A 21,239-nucleotide genomic window follows, 5' to 3' on the forward strand; every position below is an offset into this window, starting at 1 on the left:
GACGAAAACTCACCCATGATGCTGATTGGACCAACTGTCAAAGTGGGGCAGGCCAGTGAGAAACGCGGAAGTGGCGTTTCGTGCTGTAACTACAAAGTTAAAAATGTTGATGAATTATCGTCTAACGGTGACATACTAAAGGGTTAATGGCTTTTAAATTTTAAATATGTCATTAAGAGCCGTCACAGAAGCTTGGATATCCGTTGTTGTACTATTGAAGTGCTGTTACAAAAGTAGCAGACGCTTTGTTCTACTTATAAATATGGCTGTAATAAGAAACTTAAAAGATAAAGCCTAAAGACATACATCCTATTTGTTTTTTAAAGTGGCCTACTGGAGGGCGCATCAACCACACATGCAAATATATGTAACCTAAATTAACCCCAACTCCTTTTTAAAATATCAAACTCTGGAATTATCTTGGATTAAACTATCTAAATAAATTTGTTTTATATATGAACCTTTATTCCAGTCCCTCCTGTCAGGTATACGAGCTACGTGGGCTGTCAATAGGTGGGTTCCCCACTCTGATATTTATCTTTACTCCCGAGTCTGCCCTGGACCGCAAAGTGAGCTTTAGTTTAACGACCAGCCGACAAGTAGGGCAGCAGTTGTGGCTTTGGTTAATTTAGTATATTAATTATTTCTAAGTGTTATAGGTGTAGTAGCCACCAGCTCCATTTTGGGTTACCAGGTCCTATTCCTGTCGCTCTATTGTGTGGATGGATGGAAAGCTGTATAGGGGGAGGAGGAGGTGAGGGCGAAACGAGCAGATAAGAGAACTGGCTTATTGGCTGGCTGCTGCCTGTAGCCCATATTTTACCAGAAACAACCAAGGGGTCTTGCCGTTTGTGTTGCAGGCCGAAAAACAAAGACATCGCAGCCCAGGAGCTACCGAGAGGACGGTAGCATGATAGTCGTGGAGGAGAAACGGACGGAAGAGGGCCCGTATCTGCATTTTACTTCGCCTACATTGAATTCATTGAGTCGGTAACCAGTGTCCGACATGGGGAAGGAGGTAAATGGTGTTTCACGAAGTCGGTTTGAGGTGAGTTTACCATCAACGTTAACTGACAGCCACTGACACACATCCAGTGTAGCTTTTAAAATCATTCTGATATGGGCCTACATCGCTGCTTGTCCTTTAACATATTAAAACTGCGCTTATAGTGAGGCTGTTGATGCAGCTCTTCCGCAGTCAGTGTTTAGGATTATGTCAAACGCTGTTGTTTTGTCCTAACAACATATAGGCTAGCGTAGGCCTGCTGGTTTAAAGGTTCGTTTTAGACACAAGTTAACATTTTTCACTGGGCCTATTGTGTCTTTTCATAATAAATAAAGGACTTTAAAGGTCCTAAATGTTGCCCTCCTTTCCCTATGTGCCGTCAAAACAAAGGCTGCGAGGCTAATGTTACAGAGCACGCCGAGGACAGCACCTCCACACATTCACATAATTTACAGGAAAATGAACTTGTTGACTATAAGAGATGCTCTAGCCCTTTTAAAACGCATTATGCCTGATGGGATGGGGTATTTATGCGACGTTTGTTCTGTAGCCCGTGTAGTCTAATTGTATTATTGCATATCCATGGCCGCTGCGCTTGTGGGGGCCTCGGGTTGTGATTGCTACATGCACCCCGTATTAGCACAGAACTTTCAACAAACAGGCCGAAGCTGTCACAATTGAAGGCTATCCCACACCGCAGCCTCTGGGCCCACAGATACGATAAGGGCAGTATACAGGCTACACATGAATAAGCTAGTGTTATTGTTTTGCAACATTTACCATTAACTCTGTGTCTAAGCCACAAGTTTAGCTTGATATGTTAGTTAAAACTTGTCGTGAAATACTATGTATCCGGCCTGTGACATTGGGCAGTGTAGCCTGAGCACTTGGTGTTGTTTAATCCCCAGCTAGCGTGGGATTTGTGTCTGGTTTTATTTATTTTTAACGGTGCAACAGCTGACGACTCAGAAGATTCAGCCGTTACCTTCTGGCCTGACAGCTGCGGTAGAGCTGTATGTCAAGTGAGTAGTATGACGGAAGCGCCAAAACCGGAAGTAACCTTCAGAATATGAGCGATTGGTCGTGCTTATTTGTTGTTAAATTTTTGTTAAAAATTGTTGCGTAAAGGGGAAAGACACCCGATTTTTAAGTGCCAAATATTAGTTTTACAGTGCAAAGTGGCGGCATTAAGAAAAAAACAAAGCCCCAGCCCTTCTGGAAGTATGTGGGTAGAAAGCTAGATGATCCCACCGTCATAGATAAACCATGATTTGTATTGTTATTTAGAAGCATTATACGATGCTCCGCCATTCAGAATGTTATTCAGACTATGTGCTTATCTAAAATAACAATGGTAAATATGTAACATGTCAAAGAAGTCTCCTTTTCATGTTGTTAGTAATTTTAAAATTCTTGCTTTTGCTTAACTCCAATGAAAATAATGGGTAAGCAAAGCACGGGAAAGCCTTATATCAGAAATAATAGGTGACTTAATCAAAATGTAAAGGGAAATTTAAGAACCCCTTTTTAAGTCTGAGTGGTTCACAGGACTTTTACTTTGACAGGCATAGCCAGAAATGGTCTTCTGACTTCCCTGGCTTTACTGCTCTGCGGTAGATACTGATCTGTTGTATAGCAGCCCCAGACAAAAGGCTACAGCACTCTGAAAAGGAGACAGGCATTAATGAAGCCCATTTCTATTTCTCACTTAAAAGGAATATGCAAATGAAAACCATAATGAGATTTTACTCAACACAGCATTATGTATAATTGAGTGTATTGATGTAAGACTTGTAAAAGCAAATAACAAAACCTACAGAGAACAGAACAATTATGTTTCTGGCTTGTTCCTTGGGTATTTGATAAATAACTTTAGCAAACTAACTATAGCAAACTATGAGCTGAATATTTTACCCAGTGAGACTACTGATTAAGTGTTAGTTAATAATGTTTATTTCAGTAAAGTGTCAGTCAGATCTTATTTTAATCTAAGGATAGTGTTTTTTTAGGGTAAGACTAACGCCAGCTTTTCTGAAAACATTATCACACTTTGTTTTGCTTTACAATGATCTCTAGCTGGAGGTTACAGCTCACCCAGCTTTTACCTCCTGCCAGGCCTGCTTTACCAACTATAGCTGACCAGTGGAGAAAACATAATGCTCACATTCATGCAGCATCAGGTTCATTTCATGTTAGAGTACAAAAGGGGACAGTGTATGCCCGTTGACCATGCGCATCTGGTTTTTTAGAAATGGCTCTGGATTATTTGGCCAGAGAGTTGCACCGTCGAAGGCGAGCTGTCAGAGTCAATTTGCCCCAAATCCAAATGCGAAATGTCTGTCCCTTCTTACTCCCTCAAAATTTTACACGTCTACGCTGGCAGGCAGCCTCTGAATAGACAGCTGTATGTGTGTGTTTGTGTATGTGGAGTTTGTATGTTTATCAGAGAGACACAGAGAGGCTTTGACCTGGAGCTGACTGGATTTTTAAAAGGACAAACCCGTCAGTTTTTTTGTGGGCTGTTTAATATGTCAGTTCCTAAATATATGGGTCTGTTAACTTCACCTTTTAGCTTTGGTGAAAGTGGTTTCAGTTGCAACACTCCTGATGAAAACAGCACAGTTCTGTCACAAAGATAAGTCTTTTTTTCCAAGTATTTTATTTTCTATTATAAATGGCATTTTTACTGGCAACGGTGAAAAAAAGGACTTGCCTCACTGATCTTGTCACTGATGTTTGCTTTACATAAATAACACTTGCTGTCCTGCACTTTTTATTTACACACCAAAGCCCCCACCCCTCAATTACCCCTGTCCCTGGTTTAGATTTATCTTTTTAAATCTGTGGAGGAAAAAGGATTGGGCCAGATGTTGCTTCATTTGTGTTGTTGTGATTCTGTGGAAGCATTTTGCAGGTATGATTTTCCACACTTTATGGACACCCTAGATCCCTTAATAACTGGGACACGTGTATGTATTTAAGTAGCTTTGTCTCAATAAATTCCAATTTATTGTCTCATTGTGTGCTGAGGCCTTTTCTGTGGATTATCGGCCAGTATTTGCACTCACATGGCATGCAATTATTTCTGTGGAAATTCATTAGCTGTAGCGATTTGTTGGAGAGTCACAAAAGATATATTGTGACTGATTGTGCACACTCAGTTTGTGCTGGTAAAGAAACACTGTAAACAACTGGGTAAGTAAAGAGAGAATAAGATAACACAAAAGCAGAGGCCATCACAGTTTGGAGGTCTTTGTGACAAAGTCCATTGCGGCAGATTCTTCCCTCACAAGACACAAAATCCACTGTCATGTGCTGCTTTATCTTCTATCACCTTTTGTGTTTCCCAAGACTTGACATTGAATCAATCTCAGCTGATGAGATTATCATCATTTATCCTTGCTTTTATGTCATGGCTGTCCTTGAGATAGGATAGACGGGGCACATCAGGATGCATGGTCTAACATTATCCCTCTTCACCTTTACAGATGTTCACAAACAGTGATGAGGCAGTCATCAACAAGAAGCTGCCAAAGGAGCTGTTGCTACGGTGAGTGACGTTTCAAAAAATTTCAATCAGACAAGTAACACTGGCATGTTGCTTACTCCACACTCCTGTTCGGCACATCCAGGTATACACAGATGCACATTGGTATTGCACCACCCTCCTCCCTCTACACCCCTTAAACACAGACATGACCACGGTCATAAAGGCGTCTGTATGCTCACTTGCCCGAATGCAAACATTTCAGCTTAACTAACCACCAGGATGCCAGTGCCCCCTCCGTCCTCACTCTCCTCTGCTTCCCTCAGTGCTAAAACTGTAATTAAACACAGATGCCTGAAGCTATAAAGCAATCAAATTGATTGGAGGTTGAAAAAAACTAAAAAGCCCTTAGCAAACAGAAAATGAAGTCCATAACTCAAGCCTGGGCCTTGTTAGCCAAGTTGCCTGTGCTGTGGCTGCTGACTCTGTGCACCCTGGATGAGTTCGGCGCCGTGATTTGTGAGGCTGGCAGCTTGTGCCAGGACCTGCTGCATCCCTGCTTCAATCCTAACACCGTTTTTTACTGCATTATGGGTAACACTGTGCGTTTTCAGCGCTGTTCCTAGAAGCCATCTTCCGCACCACTTTGAGTAAATATGTCTATCCCAGGGTAAACAGGGTAAACACATCTGTCCTGCTGACAGTTAAAGACAATATTAACTGATTTGCTCACACCCCAGTGCTGTGAGGGGAAGCAGATGCAGGGCCGAGCTGAAAGCAGAGTTTAATGTTTAAGAGTAAGCTTCTGGTAGCGAGGATCAGGGTCTCTGAACCGTCCCTGTCTTTCTTCCAGAATCTTCTCCTTTCTGGATGTGGTGACACTCTGTCGCTGTGCCCAGGTCTCACGGGTGAGTCTGTGTTCACAAGGTGTGTCTGTGCGTATGGAGATGAGTGTGACTGTTTCCTCTTTGTCTGCGTTTTTAATTATGTGTTGTCGATGTGGATGTTGCACGACATAAGGAATCATGACTCTTAATGTCCATGTCTCTCTCCCTGCTCACAGTCCTGGAATGTTCTGGCTTTGGACGGCAGCAACTGGCAACGGATTGACCTCTTTGACTTTCAGAGGGACATTGAGGTGAGGAAGTTTTAACTCTGTCTGCTTTTCTTGCTGTTTATATCTCCTTATAATATAGAAGCAAAATAGGTTTTGTAACCACAGCATCCCTATATTAATTGTGAATCAAATCAGGTTGAATCTGGACCTTTTGAATCAGAATCGAATTGATTCAGGCAATCAGTGGTTATACCACCCTTTTTACTCTTTATCTTTAATCAATGTAAATGGAAGCAAAAAAGGGAATCCAATATGCCAAGGGTTAATTTTTCTTTAAGGGTCGGGTGGTGGAGAACATCTCAAAGCGGTGTGGAGGGTTCCTTAGGAAGCTGAGTCTGCGGGGCTGCCTGGGTGTTGGTGACAGCGCCTTGAGGTGAGTTTGGAGAGCCCGACAGCATTTTATTCACTTTCAGACCCAGGAGAGGTAGAGCCTGTGCCTTCTGTGTGACTGCCATCAAATCAAAGTTTTGTTTTTCTCTAGGACTTTCTCACAGAACTGCAGGAATATTGAGCTGCTCAGTCTAAATGGCTGCACCAAGATCACAGACAGGTATTTGGATTGTTTTGTGTCACAAATGCAACAAAAAAAGTACTTCACTTCAGCTAAAGCATTTGTTGTCTCTCTCCTTTCAGCACGTGTAATAGCCTCAGTAAGTTTTGTCCAAAGTTGAAGCACCTGGACCTCGCCTCCTGTACCTCAATCACAAACCTGTCACTCAAAGCTCTCAGGTGTGTGGGCACAATGCTGGGATGTTATGCACCATATATCAGGATAATTTCCTCTGGAAAAACTGTACTTTTCAGTCTACATTGTATTCCATCTTCCCCTCATTGCTGCCTTCTTTCTGCTGCTTTACCCCCATCTGACCTGTGCTTTTTCCTCCTGACAGTGAGGGTTGTCCCCTGCTGGAGCAGCTCAACATCTCCTGGTGTGATCAGGTCACAAAGGACGGCATCCAGGCCCTGGTGCGTTCATGCCCTGGATTAAAAGGGCTTTTTCTCAAGGGATGCACACAGGTATGTTTGATGGGTTAGAACGAACTGGAGACACAGACAAGGTCATTGGTAATGGTTTGATTCAGTCAGTACATTTGCATGCAGAGTGAAGTTGAGCTAGAGTTGTAGCTTAATTAGCCGATTTAACTGGACCCCTGTTCTTGTCCCACAAGTTAGCAAGCAGCTACATAGTTGTATATCTAACAGTGAAAACTTAAAAACTTTAAAGATCGGTTCATTTTGTACACATTCTATGCTTCACTCTAGCTTGTGCTGATATCTGAAGGCAGACAAAAATGCAGTTAACGTTTACATGGATGTCGTTTCGGAGAGGAGTCGCTTCAACTTTAAATCAATGCTACTCTTTTCATAACTTGCTGAATTACAAATCAATTTTAAACCTGTTTGTTTGTCACAAATTTCAGACGTCCATTCAAGATCCAGGATACTTGATTAAAAAAAATGCATGTTTTCATACTGAAATGCTCTATCTAGTTTAAGGTAACTGTGATTACCTAAGGAGATGTGTAATCTTGCAAGGCACACTTTGATTCACTGTAGAATAAAAATCTATATTATACAGGGTATTCATCATTTGAGGGTGCTAAAAAACCCTTTTAAATGTGAAGGTGCTTATTGCTTCACTTGAGAACAGGGTTGGAATTTAACCTTTTCATCTGTCAAAATCTACTGCCACAAGCATTTTTACTAGCAACTCCTCTTTAACGAGCAGCATTATCTATTAAGGTATGATATAAAAAATCAAGGCCTGTCGTATTCAGCTTAAAGGCTATTTAATAAGACGGAGTTGTTGCACTAATCATTAAAACTGTCTGAGACTGTTTTCAACCAATTTGTCCTGTACTCAACCATGCACTGTAAATTCATAGGCCTTTTCCTGCATGATAAGTTTTAGACCTACTAGAATTTAATGTTTTATGCACTTTCTGCAGTCTCAAGCCAAAAATCAGGCTTTGTTTAACTTTGCAACAAGCCAGACTTTGGTTCAAACACACCTTTAGCGGATGCACCATTTGCAGTGAACTACCATCATATGATACTGAGTCAAACCATCCCATCACACAGCTGTCTTTAAACATAACAGCAGCTTTGACACAGGGAGGAGGAGGCAGGGGTTTTTTGACTAGTGAATGTGAGGGTCTGCTTGGCTTTGCTCATAAAGTAGGTTGGAACAAGCAGAAAAGGGGGTTTTATTTAACCCTATCCATCTATTAAAATCCCTTACTTCTTTTTACCCGCCACAGTGGCTGGTAAAGTTAATCAAATTCAACTGAAAATGCTCAAAAAATACCTGCATTTGGCTGGTGGCGGGTGCTAATTATTCATCCGGCTTGAGAAATTATGAATGTTTGCTTCTGTACAGCATGAACTAAAATCTGAAATTCATTCAGGCCGGCTACATGGTAACAGAAGTGAAACTTTCCTGTTGTTGTGAGATAATAATCACTTTAACTGAGAAAGTCAAAGCGTTTGTCTTCTAGGAAAGCAGCCTCTGAACATGGGGCCTGCAGACATAACCACTTGACTGCTGGCACACTAATTTAGTCTTGATGTAGCTGAAAACATCTTGATTTGCAGATCTCATTTAACCCATTGAGAGCCTCTTAGTTACAATATAGATGACTCTTTTGGCTGTTTCATCACACTGCCAATCACTTATCATACCAACTTCCTCTTATTACAGTTCTGAAGAAAACAGTCACTGCTCTTGTAAAATAAAGTGAAACACTTCCTGTGCAACCAAAGGATGTTTCTTTGAAAAAAAAAGCCTGCCAAATGCTGCTTACTAAAAATGTAAACACATTCATAATGTGTCAGACAGTGTTTTATCAACTGTCGAAAGTACAGAGTGAGAAGGCAAAGTATTTATATATTTTAGTGATTCAAAGACAGCTGTTCAATATAGTCTTTATTTTAGAGCTTGAAGTTAGGATTAGGGGGGCCCTGAATGGCACTGAGTTGCACCTCGAAGTTTTACAATGTACAAAAGAGTGTTTCATGTCAGTGGAAGTTAAGAGTTATGAAGAGATTATCTTTGCACTCATGTTAAAGTTGTCGAAAAGCATATCTAGTATTGTTCTTTAATAATGAACACTTGATAAGCCTTGTCTGTTTTTTGCTGAGCATTGTCCTTTTTCTTTTGATCTCTTCCACAGTTAGAGGACGAGGCTCTGAAACATATCGGGGCTCACTGTCCAGAGCTAGTCACACTCAACCTGCAGACGTGTTCAGTAAGTTCAGCCAACACAGCTAGACAGAACACATGTTGTCCTAGGACAAACAAATGATGCAATTTTATTTAGAATTTGGGGATTGTTTCACTTTGTGTAAGCTGAATCCCTCTTTGTAAAAATTTTTAAGCTTGTGAGTCTGACCAGGCACACATTTGATGCTTTTCCATTATGTGGTGACAGCTCAACTCATCTCGACTATACTCTGTTTTTAAAGAAGAATTGTACCTTGTAGTTTTTTTGAATACTTCTGGCAGGTGTCAAACATGCTGAGCTGATCCTAAAATGTGACATCCAAGCACTGCCAGCCATTGAGTGGTTGAGGAGTGTCATCACTCAAAAGAATAAAGGCTCTTATTGTGGGCTTTATGATGCTAAACTCTTCAGTACTATTTGATAATATTTTGTTTTTCTGCTTGCAACCATCTCTGGAAGAAAACTTTTTGTGACAAAAGCCACAGGCTGAAATCTAGGTACACTATCCCCTCAATGCCTTTGCCTAGTACTATCAAAACTATACTGTAATTGAAAACAAAGCCAAGTAGAAGGGAGTCGAGCTGATACCACATATGGAAAACTTTACCTGTATACTGTACCTTTTCTCCACTGCTAAGTCATATTTCAAAAGTAATCGCTCACAAACTAAGTGTCTCTGGGAATATAAGGGTCTGCTATCTAATGAATTGATTGACTTATTTCCAGCCTTTTATGTGTTTATTTGAAAGAACAGTAGAAAGAGCAGGAAATCAGAGAAGGCGAAACAGGAATGACATAAAGGAAGAAATCCCATGTCAAACTTGATCCCGGGCCTAGCAGGCTACTCACAGAACCTAATCACTCACTCATCAGCGCCTGAAAGCCATGATATTTTCACTAATGTTGGCATCCATCTGCTGTCATCACTGTCTGATAGACGTTGTCTGCCCCTGGGAACGGATGTGAATTTCTTATTGATTCCAATGAAACAAGTGGTTTGTAGTGAACGATTTCCAGGCAAAACTCCCTTTTCCATGTGGTGTTTAACTGTGATGAAGACGCTGCCTATTCATTGAGTCTAATGTGGCTGTTCTTCTATGACTTTTGGCCATGCTGATCCTGACAAAGCCATGCTGATTTACTCTTCCATCACCAGCCTCCAAGCACACCATGATCACGTCACAGTGGCTCATCATCATTCAGGGACACCTTACAGACGTGTTTAAGTAGCAACTGCTACACCAAACTTTGAAATACCTGTCGTATTACCAAAAGAAGAAGACGAAGAAACTTCAAAGTAGCTTAAAGCTTTGTCTTTTTCTGGCAGAACAAAACAATGCTTACTGAAGCACAGCTATTCAACATTATCAACTCAAAACACCATGTCATCAGATCTAGACCCACCCTCAAACAGGTTGTGGTGGAAAAGCAAATCCCCTGCCATGCTGGGCTGCCCTGCCAAGTCATACCAAGTAGAGCCAAGCCGCTCAATGTAATGGAAAGTTCAAGTAGGCAGTGGCCTTACTCCTCTCTTCAATAGAATGAGCCTGAAAAGAAAAAAACCTACATCCATGTGATTTATTTCTGGAAATGAAGTTTGCCAAAATGCCATCATCGCAATGCACATTTGTAAAAAGTTAAGCTTGAACAAGTCTGTCTTCAAGAGGAGAAGCAAACTTTTAAATGTTTGGCTTTTTTGAATGGAGATCAGATCGATCATTCCTGATGCGTTTCGGGTAGTGAGAGAATCTGATTGGCTGAAACAACACAGCCTCAGGCTGATTTGTTACTGAAGTTCTGATCAGTTCTGAACTTATGGTGATAATGTTGGGTCTTTATAATAACATATCAAAGAATACGGTCTAGACCTGCCCTCTTTGTAAAGTGTTGTGAGAGAACTTAATGAGTGCTATACAAATAAGATGTATTGATTAATTAAAGTTATCATGCTTGATGTGTAATGGATTGTTAGCCAGACTTTAATGCAGATATCTGCTTAAAAAGATTATTTAATCATCGTAAGGTACTGCTGATGGGATCTGGTATGTATCTGATCTGGTATCAGGCTTTGTCCATTTGTTTTTCACACAGACCTGTATACCCCAAAGCCTGCTGATTGGTTAACACATCTTGGACTAAAAATGTACGAATGAAAAACAGAAAACTTGATGAAAATCTTGACCCCCGTGCACAGATCCTACATCTTTCTCTATATCTTTTTGTAAAGGCATGTGCATAAGTTTTAGGCATGTAGGGTGCTCACCATGGGGCCTGACATGCCTCGACCCAGGGCTGGAGAGAGGGGGGTAGGCAGCCAAGTTCAAGCTTGATGGCATTTCTTAACTTCGGGCCTTTTCACCCTTGGTAATATGTTTGGAGACATCTACAGCAAGACCAGGGGCTCACTAGCTGCCCAAACAGTACCCTAGGCCGTGCTTACTCACCACATCCACCCTTTTCTTTGCCCTTAAGGTGTGGACAGGTTATTTTCCCATGCCCCTGGTAGTATACAAAGACATCCAGAGCATGACTGGGGTCATGTCAGTCCTCGCTCTCACCTGATGGTGCCCTAAGGCAGTTTACTTGCCATAACTACACGCTATTTCAGCCTCGGTTTTTGGCCCAAACACAGCTAAAAGTTCTGCACAGTGCTGTAAATCTGTAATCGAGCACAGGAAAAATAGCTGTTTTTTCACATCTCATAGTGGATATTGTACAATCACAATGCTCTCTCTCTCTCTTTGAGCAGCAGATCACAGACGAGGGCCTCATCACAATCTGCAGAGGTTGTCACCGCCTGCAGTCTCTCTGTGTGTCCGGCTGTGCCAATATCACAGACGCCATCCTGCACGCTCTGGGACAGAACTGCCCTCGCCTCAGGTTAATTCACACACCTACAAACACTCTGAAAGCACTGCTTCCTAACAGGGAGCCCGAAAAACTTTTTAATTAGTCTGTGAATTAATCCCACTGTTCTACTAACATACCTTTGAGTCATTATCCAGCTGATCCTGTGAAGTGATCTGACTTCAGGGCAGTCGTTTTAACTGGAGGACACAGATCTGTGATTGATTGCTAGTCTTTAATTTGGAGACTTTTTTGATATCGTTGGTTAGTTTTTAATTTCTGAATGTAATATGTATTGGTTCATTATTTTATCCCCATATGAAGACTCTTCAGAAGATTATATAAAACTTTATCTTAATTTTTACTCTCAAACTTTATGACTAATGTCATTGCTGAACTCTGTGCTCCTCATCTTCCTCCCTCCAGAATATTAGAAGTGGCTCGCTGCTCTCAGCTTACAGATGTCGGCTTCACTACATTAGCGAGAGTAAGTATGGCAGCTCGTGTTTGCACACAGCCATTCTTTGCTCACAGAGTCAAATGTTTGAAGTGTTATCCCAAAAATCTAAATCTCCCACATCAGATGAGAGCTTTTCTGTATTTATTTTCTTTCTGCTGCAGAATTGTCATGAGCTTGAGAAGATGGATTTAGAGGAATGTGTGCAGGTAATTTTAAGAAACTGAGATTTGTGAGTAACTGTTATTGTTTGGAGCCATTGTGACATTTTTTGTGTTTTCATTTTTTGGACCAGATCACAGACGGAACCCTCATCCAGCTGTCTATCCACTGCCCTCGTTTGCAAGTCCTGGTGAGTGTGTGTCTGTCACTTAAACATATCAAGGTCCAGTAGAATTTACAAGCAACAAATCACAGCTCATTCAAGCAGACGGTTGAGTGAGCGTTCTGTATTGGTACTCTGTGTTCCTGCAGAGTCTGTCTCACTGTGAGCTCATCACCGATGATGGCATCAGACATCTCGGCAGTGGCCCCTGTGCTCATGACCGTCTGGAGGTGATCGAGCTGGACAACTGCCCCCTGATCACAGACGCCTCGTTGGAGCACCTGAAGAACTGCCACAGTCTGGATCGCATCGAGCTCTATGACTGCCAGCAGATCACGCGCGCTGGCATCAAGAGACTAAGGGTGAGTGGTGTGGGCGATAAACAATGAGTCAGCACTGATTCATATGGAGACACTACAGGAGAGGTCTACTGTATGAACTTCACTTTATGCCACTTTGGTGCTATTTGTAAACTTGTATCACAAATACAGCAGCTGTAGCAGTAAAAACCACCATATTGCACATCGCAGTTTCAATGAACCCATTAATTTCAAACTATTGATTCTCATTAACACACGGGTTTTACATTCGTGAAGCGACATGTAACAGTTCTAACACAACAGATACAGAAACATATACAGTTATATGCATAAGTTTTAAGCATGTAGGGTGCTAAGAAATCATCATCGTGCCAAAACCTGGTGATGGAGAGGGGGGAGGGCAGCCAGAGTCGAGCTTGACACATGTTGCCATACGTGTGTCACTTGGCAGCCAAGGTCAAGCTAGATGGCATCTCTTTTGTCTGTGCCTTTTCACCCCTGGTGATACGCACAGAGATCGTGAGTGGTTTTTGGATCCTTTGGACATCCACAGCACAATCAAGGGCTCATGGCAACCCTATTACCCACCCTAAAGGTACCCTAGGCCAGCGTTTCTCAACCTTTTTTCTGTCAAGGCACCCTTTTGAATAAAAAAAAAATACTGAAGTCATCCCATATAGAAAGTTATTAAAAAACAAACATTTTACATCCCTATGACTGCAGATGGATTTATGTAGTAATGGATGCAGTAAGATAAATCTCTTAAAACAATTTAAAATGCAAAGTGGTCACATAGGGCTCAAAATGCTGCATGACCCTTACATTAATGGGATTTCATGAGAGTATGAGACAATTTTCATTATACATGTCATGAAAGTTACTATTTTGCATATTCTTAGTCATCCTTGGTTAACATTTTGAAGGCACCCTTGATGATGTCAGCAGACATCCCAGGGTGCCACGGTATCCTTGCTAAGCAAGGCTGCCCTAGGCTATGCTTACTCACCCGTAAGCCACCCTAAAGGTGAAGACTGTTTTTTCAACAGATTATTTTCCTATGCCCCTGGTAATATGCAAAGACATCCAGAGCATGACCTGGGTTGTGTCAATCCTCCTTCCTGTCCAATGGTGCCCTAAGGCAGCTTACTCACCACATCCAAGCCTTACTGCAGCCTCAATTTTTGGCCCAAATGCCAAAATGTTCAGCATAATACCATGTATCTTCTAATGTTTTTCTGCATTGATGAGAGCAGTTCAATGTTCCCACCCTCTAGGGTGACCACACCCCTACTGTGGTGAAACCAAGCCTCCAGAGACTATAGCTGTGGCAGCAGTGTGATAGTAAACTCTTGCCTTGCTTGTTGTGCTTGTCAGAAATGGTTAAAAAACATACTTCACTATATTTTCATAGTCAGAATTTCATCTTAGTGGCTTTGGGCTGAAACTAGAGAGGAATAAACGGGTAAAATGTGAGACCAGTGTTGTGTTCATAGTTATTTTAAACCAGCAACGCTCTGTGGAGGGGGAGCTGTAGTCTGTTCTACCTGTTATTAGATTCCTCACACACGTAGTGTATTGTTTAAAAAGTTAAGATTCAACTCCTTTAATATGGTAACATCTGTGGTCACATGACAAGGTCGTTTGTTTAGTGTGACAAAGAGAGCCTTGATAGACCCTCATATAAACCTATACTCCTGATTATATAATGCCAATCCCTTTTCAGAGAAGGGTTAGGTTAGTCATTTGAATGCTTCATGGGCTCCTAGTAACAGTTTAGCTATATAGTTTTTGTATTTTAAGCTTTTAGACAGCAAAAGACCAATCATTTCCATTTACCTTAATCTATTTTGATGCAGTGTTTTTACCCAGAAGGGGTGGGGCCAACATTGTTTGGGCTACATACCTGGATGAGTTGCTCTTATCATTTAAAGTGGCAGAGAACCAACAAGAAACACTAATGCAACAGGGATAGAAAGATGGTTACAAGAAAACAGATGTATAAGTTTTAAAGAAAACTTAAGCTACCCTAAGTGCAAAATAAAAGTGTGGGGAATTCAATTGATTATAATTATGTATATTATGTCAGATGTATGTAGATAAAAATTTTTAACTGAATCATAACACTAAATTTAAGATGGTGGATCAAAGAAAAACAGTGCATGTGTTATTGGTGCTGCTGGTGGTTGCTTAATGCCATCTAACAGTGATATTTATGTAAGCGCAAACACTGATTCAGATTAGCTTGCAATAAACAGCAGTAGCCCCATAGAATAATCCAGCTGAGTAGTGCTACAGTCCACAGAGGAGGGCAAAGTCAAAATTTTACAAGCATTGGAAAGTCAGGCTACAGTCAAAGCTGGATTAAAATCTTGAACTAGACTGAATTTCTTGTCCTGGTGTACAAGTATAGCAGGAGACCAAGTTTATTGGCATGAGAACCTTCAATATTGCAGATGGGCAATATGCTTCCTTCAGCAAGTAACTATGGACTGCTTTTGGCTAGCTTATAGCTTATATAAATTCTGTTGAATTTCTGGGTTAAAGCCTGAGATGGAGACTGTGGACCATGCTGAGAGCATAGATGTATGTTGGGTGAGGTTAATTGGTTTCAATCAAGAGATTTCTGTTTTTCAATTACGGAAGCTACTCAGGAGAATGATCTTAGTGGACGTTAGAAATTCAACCAGTTTATGCAGATAAACCTTCATGGTTTGAGTCTTCACCCACAACCAATGATGAATCAAAGCTCAAGTGTGCAACACAGACTATCAGCTTAATACTAGTGACACCCTGAGAGATCTCATCTCCTCAGTGTAAGATCTCAAGCATGTCTTCACTATTGATACAGATCAGTACAGTACATCTAATCAATCACCAGCTGACTGGCTGAGGGTCTATCAGTTGAATTATTTTATATGTAATTTCAAGACTGTAACATAAAACTGCTGTGATGGCAGGGTTTGTACGTTTTTGAATTCACAAATCTCTTTTTCTTCTTCTCTGTCCGCAGACTCATCTACCCAACATCAAAGTGCACGCATACTTCGCTCCCATCACTCCGCCCCCTTCCGTTGGAGGCAGCCGTCAGAGGTTTTGTCGCTGCTGTGTCCTGTTATGATGTAAAGACAACAACCCCCTCCCTCCTCAACCCTGCGTCCCTAGTATACGCTCCCAACAGGCTGTCGCTCCATCCCTGACCTGCTGTCCCTTCTCCCGGGCCCCCTGTTAGAAAGTACATGCTGGTGTGCCCCCCACCCCCCCACCCCCTGTCCAACCCACCCACCCTTTGGAGCTGCAGAGAGAGGGAGAGAGCCAAATAACACTACAGGGTCTCTGGTAACTTTCCCAAAAACATTCCCAGAAATCGCCACCACACACAGCAACACAACAGGCGCTTTAGCCGAGCTGACACGCAGACGCACGCACAGATTAAGAAGAATGTCTGAACATTCCTTGTCGGTGTTCAGGGGTCTAGGCAGTATTACAAAGAGGGTTATGTAAAAATCAAATGTGATCACAACTGTTGAGGGATTTAACTCTTCATCGAGTGAAGTACTAAAGAATAGCTCACAGGATTACAAAACAAGATCAGAACCAACATTTTAACCATATTTTAGGGGGATTCGACTCTTTATCTATAAAGCACTTTGAGACAGATTACTAAAGAGAGTAAAAAAAAATCCCTCTTAACTTGTCACACAGACTTCCCTCAGTGTTGAAGGTTACTTAACAGCTACCTCCAGATGAGACTGCACTTGAGTAAGACCTGTCCACTTTGTTCTGTTCATTTCACAAAGGGGAAGCAGCGCAGTGGGTAAACTGCCATCACCCCAAACACACAAAGAAAGCAGCAGGAAGCATATTTTCTGATTTATTTTGTTTGTTTTTTTAAAAAGCATACATTTTGCACTTCTAGTAAAGCAATGATGAGACACTTTACAAAGACGGCCTTCTCTGAAATTTAAGACTTCACTTCCATGCATACACTGAGCTCACACCTGTTCCCTCTCCTCTCTCTCTCTGTCTCTCCGTTACAATCGGAACGTCAATATACAGAGGGAAAAAAGACAAAGTTTAATATTTTTCTAAAAAATGGACACCAATTAAGACTTACAAGTGGGGACTGGAGAAGATGCCAAATGTTGCATGTAACACCTAGTTTTTTAAAGTCTAACTGTACATAAACGAGGACTGTGGAGTCAGAGGAAACGCCAGCAAAGCAACAGAAGACAATGTAAGACTGAAGTCGATGGATCTTCACACACGCTTGATAAAGTATGTTATAATACATGCTGGAGCTTTGGACTGTCAAAATGAGCCAGCTCTTTATATGGAGTTTGATGGAAGAACTGATGCTGGCTTGTTAAAGCTCGTGTCACAAACAGGAGTTATAAAAACCCCGTTTGACAGAAGAAAAAAAAAAAAGTCTGACATGATGGCATGAATTGATGCTGTCAGACCAGAACAATGGAAAGAAAAAGCCAACTGAAAACAATCAGTCTTTTTTTTTTCAGTCGGTTTGATTTAATTTAGCCGCTCCCGTGTTCACACAGAGGATGGTTCTGCTGATCAAGAGGATGCGCTTGGGTCGGCGACACCTCAACTCCCATGAGGCCTTGCAGGGAACGGAGTGCTGCGCCCTGCCACCTGTGACGTCCCATGTCTGTCTGGGACCAGTTCCACCGCTGGATCAGACTGGTGGAGTCACAGCGAGAGGAAGTCATCTGGATCTTGAGCACACGACTCTGGCCTGCTGACAGATTTGATGGAATGATTTTTGTCACAATGGAGGGCTGCCATGGACTCGAGCCCCTTGCCCTATGAAGTATTGATGAAGCCTTTTCTTATTATGGATTATCTTCTCCTGCACTTGCACCTGCTTTATTCTGTGTCTCTTCCCCTTTCATTTTATAAATGTATCTTTGACTGCTTCTTTTCTGTCCGGTTTCCTCTGGATCTCTTCCGTTTCTTTTGCATTTCAGTTTTGGTGTGGTTTGGATTGCGCCTGCTTTGTGTTTGAAGTCATGAGTTCAGTGTCTCTAAGTTGAGTCCTCTTCCAGTCCTCAGTTTTGATCTGATGGTGTTTGTGTTTTTATTCAGAGTTCATTGTTACTAAATGTCCAGAGTGTAGCCTTTTGTCTAGGGGAAGCATTGGCGGCAGTGCAATTGTAATAAATGTTCAAATTTAAGTTGGATTTTTTAAATGTGAGTTTAGGAGGAGTTCTAACGATGATATGTATGATATAGGTTCTTCTTATTGAATGTTTCCATCAAGGAGAGATGGCTGTTCAGGCATTGTGTGCCACTTTAGCAGAATTAATTTTCTCCCTTTAAGCGTGCTTTCCTGATCTTGATTTTAATGCCTTGCTTTTTCAAAATACTCCCCTCCCATAAAGCACCCTATTCAAGGCCAAAACCCCAGTGAGGAATGTTGATCTCTCTAAAATATCCCAGTTCAGGTTTAAAGATGCGTGCCAACAGGCAAAAGACTTGATGATTCTATTCAGTTTGTGATCTGACGGCTACGGCAGGCCAGATAATACAAGCTGAGATGAATCCAGTGTAATCCAGTCTGATCTGTTTTGTTTGAATGGGGGTTTACGGGGATTAGGGAACAACTAAGAGTCAAAATGGCGGAGATATCTAATGTGCTCTGTCACTGTGCTCCTGGGTGAACACAGGAGGAAAGAGGAAAAGTCAGAGGATTTATAACATGTGCTTTTATGGCCAACACTTTGAATGGATTACAGGTAATAATACTCCAGCCACTCCTGATAGTTTTAAAGAAAAGAAATAACCCATCATCAATCCTTTTCATGGTACAAAATACACTACACTTAACAAAACAGCTGATTTCTTTATCCCAGTATCTAACCCTTCTGTGTCCCTTTGTAACATAAGTTTACACCAAGTCCATTGCTTTGTTTCATTCACGTTTCTTCCCAAACACTGGAGTTCAGCTGAGGATTAGGACAGAGGGTAAAGGTAATCAAATCCACAGTGAAAGTCCATGGTAGATCAACGCCTGAGAAATTTCAGAAACAATTTTGACAATGACTGTAGTCAATATAATTACTGTAAATCTTTTCCTTTTTTCTTTTTTCTTTCTTTTTTTTTCTTTTTTTTTTTTTACAATTAACCGATATAAATGAATATGTACGTATGAATAAATATATACCTATATTATTAATAACTGTCTGGTTTTCTGTGTGGTGGTGAACTCGCTGTGATCTCATGGTTATTGGTGTTTTAGCACTGTTTAAGCAGCAGATGGCAGCAGTAAGCCTTTTTAAATCACACCTCAATCACTGCTGCTCTAAATTCTACTTTTAGCCTCTGATGGATTTGCTTAAATCAGAAGCAAAATGAGGTAATCCACCAGCTCCAGGAGTGCAATAAAATGATTGATTTTTATAAAAGGAAATAAGAAATTTAAATTATTGAAAATTTAATGCCATTATTGTTGGCTCAGTGTCCCAGAAAGCCATCCTACTGTGACGATGAAAATGCACAATAAGAGGGCCTAAAACTGAAGCAGCTGTTAGTATTTGTCTTTAACATTTTATCTTTTCCCTAACTTTATTGGGGGGGGGGCTCCATGGAAAACAGGACAGGAACCACTGGTTTAGTGATTAGTGTAGGAAACCAGGAAGAAAAGTTTGAAATGAAATTTAGAAAAGAAGTCAAATGTTGGACTCAAACCTGTGCTGCTTCGAAGATCAACTTCCCTACATGGGGGTGCAACTTAACTAGACCTACAGTTCTCAAGTGGTGGGTCGGGGCCCAAAATTGGGTCACAGATGCATTCTTGGGAATAAATGAAATTTGGACAAAAAGTTAATGCTGAAAGAGTACTAGGGAGGTGGTGAGGTAAATAATGCTGGTTGCCATCCTCTGATAAGGACAAAAAGAGGGGAAAAATAGTTTTTTGTGATGGTTACTACTGTGACAAGTGGTATTTTGCTTACAGTTTGTCCCAAAAAAGATGGAGGTGAGTCCTGAGGCTTGACCAGTTGAGACTAGTGAAGCTCAGCAGAAGTTCAAGCAGGAAGACTGTCTCTATGTATTCAGTAGTCACCACTCGCTCATATTTCTCCATTCTTTCTCTCTTCCTAGTCTGATGATCAGCTGATTATGGGCGTTCACTCTCTTAAGTATGAAGCCAAAAAGATTCTGCCATGACCTCGTTTGACCAATCAACATGCACCTGTCATATTTTAAATCTGTCATTCTGTCTTTCACAGTCAGCCTGTCGTGGAAACTGTAACCCTCCTCCACCCCAGCCACCTCCATTCAGTTCATCAGCATTGGTTTCTCAAAGTCTGGCTGAATTGTCTATTGTGTGTGTCGGGAGGAATATAGTGTTAAATCAATTCCAATTCTACTTAGATTTCAAAAATGGGTTCAGATCTTAAAATTGTCTAGCGTGTAGCCGGCCTAAAGTGTATTTGTCCGATGTCTCGTCAGAAATATGCCAAAACACTTGTAATACACCACATTTACCCGAGGAATCCAATTAAAGATCGTATTCTAAGATATAAAAAACAGAAATAAGGTCATGATGTATGTACTGATATACTTTTTAGAAAATGTGGCAAATAATCTCACAATGGTGTAATTTGGAGGTGGTCTTGGACGTGTTCATCTTGGACAAAGTTTGGTACCTGTCTTTGCTCATGAGCACATCTGCAGTAATAAACACTCATGAACAATTAGTAACAATTAATCTCAGTGGGAAGGCTGCAGCTCCTACCCATGACGACTGCCGTCACCACTGGGATGCCTCTTCCGCCACCGGGTACTCATTTTCATCCTCCCTTTATTTCCCCTGCTGCCAAATTACCGGGATATCAATGAGTTTCCCCTCCGTTTTAATGTTCATTTTTAGCAGCCGTTTTCCGACTCCTGGGGTTTCACACGGAGGATGAAAGCGGGGTGGCTCTGAGGGAGAAACTTAAATGTATGTGAGTGTTTCTCCCTCCCCCAGAATATCTTCCAACTCTTCTGTGTTTTGTGTGTTTAACAGAGACGGATCAGATCACAGCTCACTGCACCGCTCCCCACCAAGACACTGTGTTTCAGTTTATTTTTGACAGCAACGCCACACTGCTGCTATGCACTTGAAAACTTTTGACTTGGCCTTTGTTTTGTTTCCACAGTGTTCCTTCAGCAGTGACTGTGTTATCTGGCCTGACTCTGAGTGAAGAAATAATTAATGAGATAACAGAGGCTCTCTCTCTTTTTCTTTCTTCTTTTCTTCAACACACCCACACACACAGGCTAAGACTTGGGTGACAGCTTAGAGTAAACTTTGATGTCAGGCTTGTGTGAAGTAACGCTGTGCAGATAGAAAAACTGTCAACGTTGCAGTATTACAATAAAAATCTATTACTGTAACAAACTCTTTCTTTACTTTAATCAAATAAGTCAAACCCCAGCAGCTGGGACAAACACAT

At 41.3% G+C, this 21,239-nt stretch overlaps 1 protein-coding gene across 2 annotated transcripts; it reads left to right on the top strand.

Annotated features, from left to right (window-relative positions):
- Positions 1–509: 509 nt before the first annotated feature.
- Positions 510–18,948, top strand: fbxl20 (F-box and leucine-rich repeat protein 20). Of its 2 annotated transcripts, XM_041778094.1 has the most exons (16): positions 510–754; positions 861–1,048; positions 4,495–4,556; positions 5,347–5,401; positions 5,557–5,631; positions 5,889–5,983; positions 6,092–6,160; positions 6,244–6,339; positions 6,501–6,627; positions 8,784–8,858; positions 11,584–11,714; positions 12,108–12,168; positions 12,303–12,347; positions 12,434–12,490; positions 12,613–12,825; positions 15,794–18,948. In XM_041778094.1, the coding sequence occupies exons 2-16, from the start codon at positions 1,007–1,009 to the stop codon at positions 15,899–15,901; spliced, it is 1,311 nt and encodes a 436-aa protein (XP_041634028.1). In that variant the 5' UTR covers positions 510–754; positions 861–1,006; the 3' UTR covers positions 15,902–18,948. The 2 variants fall into 2 exon arrangements, with proteins under 2 accessions (XP_041634028.1, XP_041634027.1); XM_041778093.1 differs by lacking the exon at positions 510–754 and having other exon boundaries at positions 766–1,048.
- The last annotated feature ends 2,291 nt before the right edge of the window (positions 18,949–21,239 follow it).

This window comes from Cheilinus undulatus, linkage group 21, assembly GCF_018320785.1.
Source record: "Cheilinus undulatus linkage group 21, ASM1832078v1, whole genome shotgun sequence".
Taxonomy (NCBI): Eukaryota; Metazoa; Chordata; class Actinopteri; order Labriformes; family Labridae; genus Cheilinus; species Cheilinus undulatus.

Bases quoted from the DNA above. Each gene is read 5' to 3' on its own strand.
- fbxl20 (XM_041778094.1), top strand. From the start codon at position 1,007: ATGGGGAAGGAGGTAAATGGTGTTTCACGAAGTCGGTTTGAG. The intron at 1,049-4,494 runs GTGAGTTTACCA...TCACCTTTACAG, and splicing joins TTTCACGAAGTCGGTTTGAG to ATGTTCACAAACAGTGATGA. The intron at 6,340-6,500 runs GTGTGTGGGCAC...TCCTCCTGACAG, and splicing joins CTGTCACTCAAAGCTCTCAG to TGAGGGTTGTCCCCTGCTGG.